Source organism: Oratosquilla oratoria, chromosome 10 (genome assembly GCF_046742065.1).
Source record: "Oratosquilla oratoria isolate Oo_2021 chromosome 10, ASM4674206v1, whole genome shotgun sequence".
NCBI classification, from domain to species: Eukaryota; Metazoa; Arthropoda; class Malacostraca; order Stomatopoda; family Squillidae; genus Oratosquilla; species Oratosquilla oratoria.
The window spans coordinates 35,023,291-35,030,790 of NC_134786.1; the positions used below are offsets into that span (position 1 = coordinate 35,023,291).

At 36.2% G+C, this 7,500-nt stretch overlaps 1 protein-coding gene across 1 annotated transcript in view; it reads right to left on the reverse strand.

Annotated features, from left to right (window-relative positions):
- LOC143028855 (uncharacterized) overlaps positions 1–7,500 on the reverse strand; it is a 14,654-nt gene that overhangs the window by 5,711 nt on the left and 1,443 nt on the right. Inside the window, exons 2-4 of the mRNA XM_076191216.1 lie at positions 5,281–7,500; positions 1,952–5,148; positions 1,111–1,175 (exon numbers count right to left, since the gene is read on the reverse strand). The exon at positions 5,281–7,500 is cut by the window's right edge and continues 581 nt beyond it. Of these exons, the coding sequence (XP_076047331.1) occupies positions 1,111–1,175; positions 1,952–5,148; positions 5,281–7,280 (5,262 nt within the window). The 5' untranslated portion in view covers positions 7,281–7,500. The remainder of the gene's footprint in view (positions 1–1,110; positions 1,176–1,951; positions 5,149–5,280) is intronic.

Here is a 7,500-nt window from a genome sequence, read left to right on the forward strand (position 1 = left end):
AGGCAGAGGTGGAAGGAGTGAATATGAGGGGGCGTCTTAGGATGAGATGGATGGATGGGGTGAAATGGGCATTACAAAAGAGAAGAATGTCTGTTGAGGAAGGACGGGAAAGGACAGATGATAGGTGTGAATGGAGAGGGGTTGTGTATGGATGATGCTGTGATGCATGAAGGGGAGTGGGTGGGGGATGGGGGGTGAGGAAGTATGTGTGAGAAAAAAAAAAAAAAAACGTAACCCGAAGGGATTTCTCTCCGTTTTCTCCTTTTCTGCATGAAGGGATGGAGAGGGGGGGGGGTCGGCGAATTTATAAAGCGCCCTTGCTATGGACGTGCTGTGTCTTGAGACACTGCTTCTGAGGTGTAGTGGACAGGATGCAGGGATGACCCGTCATCCAGGAGGTGCTAAGATAAGAGGGAGGGAGGAGGGTGGATGGGGAGTGGAATATGAAAGGAACGGAATGGGTGGGAGTAGTTTCTATGCCTTTTTCTTTTTTGACTACCCCCCGTGTAAGGAGAAAAAAGCCTTTAGTATATATATATATATATATATATATATATATATATATATATATATATGTATATATGTATATGTATATATATATTTATATATATATATATATATATAGACGCACACACACACACACACACACACACACACACACACACACACACACACACACACACACACACACACACACACACACACACACACACACACAAACGCACGCACACACACATACACACACACACACACACACACACACACACACACACACACACACACACACACACACACACACACACACACACACACACACACACACATATATATATACATATTGTCAACGCCGTCTGTTGTAGTGGCTGTCGTGAGGTACATAGGTAAAGGAGGAAGTAATAATGTTACGCACCACGCTTGTCTTCTTTATTGGTGTGGTTTCTGTAAATCAATTCAACATTGTAATTTACATTCATAATCAAGCTATCAAAATAGCACTATATGAAACTATGACAAACCTCTATAATTCAGTAATTAATGCATGACAAAATGTATGCTTCATACCATTATTTTCTTTCTTCTTCCGCCCCTTCAGTATTTATCACTCTATACCTCCGTGATCCGTTCAGCTTCTGTTATATCACGGATGTCACGAATTAACATAATGTCCACACTAACTTGTGGATATATTACCAAATATATCATAAGTCAAATGATGCAAATAATTCACTCTGCTAATGCTTACCAATTATGCTTCCTGGTCACACCCCCGAAGGTGTTGTCACTTTGACAACTAGACACAGAAAGAACAATACTTGTACGTTCCTCACGAAGAGGATGGGGCACTACTTTTTAGCGGAGGAATACCAGATTGAAAGGATCCACATTATATATATATAAGTCACGTTCTACTCAACATTCTCCCTTTCATATGACTTCTTTAATTCTATTTTATTTTATAACAGTTAATTATTCACTACAATACATCAACTTCGACAAAGACAATTTACATATATTGTACATACATAGTAACTGCATGCGTACACACGTGATTATGATTGCCATTAGACTCTAGCCTCCTTTACATGTCAGATATTTTCTCATATCCACCCAGACATAGTACTCTGTACTATACATATATCAAATATCGTAAACCATGATTCGTAATTAATTTTAGTACATACCATTGTCAGTACACTTGAATATCATACAATTGGTGCTTAACACAGATCTAGCACCACTCATGAGTAGTAATTAACCTCGATACATATTATACTTTATCTGTAGAACATCATACATCAAATATTCTTATACATAGTGCAATCGGCACTCACACCCTCCCCTTTGTGATCATCCAAGATCACAACATCAATGACGGGAGGTCATTTTTACACTGAGTCACCTTCTAATAATAGTATTAATTTAGAAATAGGTCGCTTATAAAGTTTCTTACCACGTATTATTTCTACTTGTCTAATCAGTCCATCTGTGCTTTTTATCACTTTCACAACTCTTGCCAATAACCAATGACTGCGTGGTGTGTTATTTTCTACCATTAAGACAATATCTCCTTCTTTGAGATTTCTATTAACTTTCAACCATTTCTGACGTTCTTGCAAACAAGGCAAATACTCCTTTTGCCATCTGCGCCAAAACTCTTTGGCTAAATGCTGTATCTGTTTCCACTTCCTTCTGCTCTCACAGATCATTTCTCCACCATTGAGTGTCACTACATAATTATCCAAATTAAGTAAAGAATTAGGAGTGATGGGACACAAATCGTTCACATCATTTGATACCACAGTCAGAGGTCGACTGTTGATTATACTCTCAACTTCACAAAAAAATGTACTCAAACTATCATCAGACAAGGTTTGTGAACCTATCACAACTTCTAACACTCGTCTGACTAATCCTATCATTCTTTCAAAAACACCACCAAAATGAGAACCTCCAGGAGGAGTGAATACCCAGTCCACACCTCTCTTTGTCAATTCATTACCAATATGACGCATGATAAGATTGTCCTTCAATACCTTATTTGCTCCAATAAAATTTGTGCCGTGGTCACTAATCAATTTACTAACTGTACCCCTTCTGGACATAAACCTGGTAAATGCATTTATCATGCTTTCTGCCGTTAAATCATGTAAAATCTCTAGATGTATGGCTCTAATGGATAGACAAGTAAATAATATTCCATATCTCTTGACTCGAGATCGTGCTCTCTTCACAAAAAATGGCCCAAAGCAATCTACTCCAGTTACAAAAAATGGTTTCTGATTTACATTTGCTCTATCTACTGGCAAGGCTGCCATCTCCTGAGTGATCGTTGAACTCTTGAAGCGTCTACAACTAACACATTTAGATAATACTTTTCTTACAGCTGAATTACCCTTAATAACCCAGTATTTCTGTCTCAATTGATTTAATACTGCTTGCCTTCCCATGTGTCCTACTTTCATATGATAATGTTGAATGATTAAACTGGTCACATGATGTTCATGGGGAAGAATAACTGGATGTTTCATATCCAAGGGCAATTCTAGGTTAATTAATCTGCCTCCTACCCTGAGTATACCATTCAGTAACATAGGTTTAAGTTTCCTTATAGAACTGGAAAGATTAATAGGATCATTTTTGGATAAACAGACAATCTCCTTAGCAAAATGGCAGTTTTGTACAAATTTGATTACTCTTTCTTCAGCAACTTCCATTAATTGAACATTGAGTTCGATAATTGACACGCCTTTTCTTTGCAAATGTCTGACAAATAATATAAGATAACTACATGCTCTTAGCAACTTGAACCATGAAGAATAGTGACAAACTAGTCGTGACATTACATCAACTGTGTGACCTTGTATTGGTTTAACTTCAACTTTCATAACCCTCTTAATTTCAAGATTCGAAAATTCTTCCTTATTTATCTGCTGTTGAACCGGCCAGATCTCTTCATTTTGGGACAAGAAAGCAGGTCCTTCAGACCATCTACTGGTCTGTCTCATTCTAGTGACATCGTCAGCAGGATTATCCCTGCTGGAGACGTACATCCAACATACATCCTCAGAGTTCTCTCGAATCTGAGACACTCGATTAGCTACAAAGGTTTTAAATCTTAAGTGATCATTATGCAAATATTTTAATACTGTAGTTGAATCTGTCCAAATATAAATCTGAGTTAACTTTAAAGGTAGTTCTCTCACTATCACACACTTCAATTTAATGGCTAGCGTGGCTGCCACCAATTCAAGTCTTGGAATTGTAATTGATTTTAAAGGTGCTACTTTAGCTTTTCCCAACATGAAGCTACACTGGATTGTACCATCAATATGTTTGTATCTTAAATATACCACTGAACCATATGCTATTTCACTAGAGTCACAAAATATGTGACACTCAATTGCCTCTACCTTTGACGTTATACCTTTCTTAGTACAACGATCAATACTATACAACTTGAGCTTATTTACTCTTGACATCCAAACATTTATCAATCCTTGATCTATTTCACTCAAAATACAATCCCATCCAATGCCGTTTCTGAATAATTCTTGTAATAATACCCTTCCTTCAAGAACCACTGGTGCTACCATGCCCAGTGGGTCGTAAATTTTACCAATTACTGCTAGCAATTCTCTTTTTGTTCTAGGTATTTCATCAATGTTGATTGATATGCTCATCTCATCCTTGCCAAGATACCAATTCAATCCTAATGTCTTTTGTACCACTTCTTCATCCTCAATGAACTTCTCAATATCATCACTACACTTATCTTTGAGTATATTCTTCAAAACTTCACGGGAATTACTATTGAACTTTGTCAAATTAAATCCACCTTTACTACAAAGATCTATCACATTATTACAATTGTCAATCAACTCATTAATGTCATCGGATGACACCAACATATCATCAACATAGAAGTTATTAAGAACTATTTCACTTACTGATTTATGAAACTGACTCCCGTGATCTTGCACAACTCGTTTTAAAGCATAATTTGCAATACTAGGGGAGCAACTAGCACCAAATGGATGAGAAGTCATCCTCAGTTTAACTATATCACTTTCTATGTGTCCATCCTTCCACCATAAGAAACGCAAGTAATCTCTATCATCTTTAGGCACTTTAACTTGATAATACATAGTTTCTATATCCGCAGTACATGCATATAGTCCTAATCTAAATCTCAAAAGGACACCTAACAAAAGATTGTTGATGTCAGGTCCTTGTCTCAACAAATCATTTAACGATAAGTCATTTACACGTGCTGCACAATCAAATACTACACGTACTTTATCCCTTTTTGTAGGATGTTGCACTCCAAAATGTGGAACATACCAAACTTGTTGATTACTCACTTCATACTTAGGTACTTCTTCAGCGTACCCTTTCTCTAGTAAATTAGTCATAAATTGCTTATACTGATAATAATACTCATGATCCTTAAACTTACGCTTCAATTGTTGAAGTCTTTTGACTGCCATAGGTTCACTGTTAGGAACTATCCTAGGTTTCTCTGTCATTGGTAAAGGGATCTCATACTTTCCATTATTCATTTGCCTACACCCAGACTCGACAAATTGTAACCATCTTCTATCCTCTATACTAGGTTCTACTGAATTCAGTGATGAATCTACAAACTCTCTATTATAAGATTCAATCAATTTCCTTTCTAAATAATTACCATCAACCTTTATCTTATTCACAGGAATTTCATGATTATTGTCTATTATTCTTCCACACAATATCCACCCTAAACGTGTTCTCACAGCATACGGATCTCCTGGTTTCTCTGCATGTACAACTTCCCAAGGTTCAGACGCCTCTGGGACATTAATACCTATCATGATTTCTATCTCTCCTTGGCTGTGATCAAATTCTAACTTCATCAAATGTTTCCACCTTTCTACATCATTCTTTCTGATATTATGACTGTGATTGAGAGGAAGTTTATTCACTGCAAATACAGGTGGTAATCTAATTTGGTTATTTCCTTCTATATCGGCTACTGACATCCCTTCAACATTTAGACAAGACATTCCTCTTGTACCTACAATTGTACTTACTTGTAGTGTAGTTGACTGATAATTCATGTCTGTCATTCCAAGCTTCTGCAATAAATTCTTAGTGCAAAATGTGACTGAGCTACCATTGTCAAGGTAACATCTGGTAGTAACAACTTTACCATTTAACTCTACTTGAACTGGGATAGCAGTAGTGTCTCCTACTGAATCTTTCAATTGACTGGATAATACTTGAATTCTAGAATCATCAACCTCATTAGTGACCGCTGGATTTGCCGTTACTTCTTTACTTCCTTCAACCTTGAAATTCTTATTCATTCTATGCATGATTGTAAGATGTGAACCACTGCATTGTTCACAAGTACGAATTACTCTACATTGAAACGCTTTATGTCCTGTCCTTAAACACTTAAAGCAAAGTTCTAAATTGTAAGCTCTATTCAACTTCTCTTCATAACTTAACCATCTTAATTCTGGACATACATCAATAACATGTTCTTCCTGACATAACCAACAAGAAACTCTTGCTTTCTGTGTCACATTGACATGGACTCTTCCATCATAAGGTTCTATACCTTTCTTATAATTCGTCTTTCTATTTGAACTCCATGTGTTCGCTTCTACTTTCTTATCTCTAAATCCTCCCTTACTACTTCTCCCAAATGTTGGGTTACTCAATATTCTTACTTCTTTCTCTAGAAATCTGACTAAGTCTTTAATGTCCACTAGCTTCCCACTCTCAGCTACCTCGTCGACTAGTCTCCTCCATCTATCCTGTAAGTGTCTAGGTAATTTCTCAACCAACTGACGCAACGTCCTAAGATTTTGTAATTCTGAAATTCCATAATTAATACCCGATATAGCACTTATACATGAATTCAATTCAACGATGAAGTCGTCTAATGCCTCAACATTCTCTTCTCTAATTTCAGGCCAAGCTAGAACCTTATCTATGTGCATTAAAGCTATCCTTTCTTTATTACCGTATCTTTTGTTTAATTCACTTCTAGCTCTTTGATAACCCTTGTTTGTATCTAAATTCAAACACATTCTAACTATGTTGTGTGGTTTACCTTCAGTATATTGTTTTAGATATTGTAACTTTTCACTATCTGACACATGCTTGCTATCAATCAACATATCGAAATCTCTAATAAATTCAAAATATTTATCTAACTGACCATTGAATTTATGAATCACATGGACAGGCATCATGTTCTTTGTCATTAAAGTCGTAACCATGTCTCTATTTGTCTGTTGACTATCACTATTATTCTGATGTGTACTTCTGCAGTCACGAGGATCATTCTCTACATTACTATATACGTTATTGTCAAATTTTCTCAAACTATCAAATTCTGCTATAGCCGATTCTAATTCTGTTTCCAACTCAAGCCTATCCTGTTCTAATTTTAATCTATGCATTTCCATTTCCAACTCTTGTTTCCTTTTCAACTTCTGTAATTTGATATCTAAGCTCGCCCTCATAGCTATCGCCTTACCTAATTGATTATCTATGTCACTATCCCCTACTTGAGACACACTATCTATTGGTTTCACTGTACCATCTGTTCCTTCTTCTACATGTGTTCTATTGAAAGCTAATAACTCCAGAATGACTTCGTCTCTTTCCAATTCCTCAGCTGTAATAAACTCCTGTATCCTATTCATAAGTTCTGCCTTATTGCCAGAACAAGTTTGATTCTTTGCCTTTAGATATGATTTTAGTTGATACACTGTAGCTTTATCCATTTTGTTCAATATAGAATATTCAAGGCTCACTCACACTAAATACAAATAAATGCAACTAGAAACTATACCTCATTTAAATTCCAAGTTCACTCATAATTACCTGTTATTCATCACTTTGTGTAACAATGTTAACTAACATGATGTCTACACTGGATCCCAACAATCTGTACACCTTAGTATAGATAATATGTAGTAGAATAAACTAGAAAACTATGTTCAA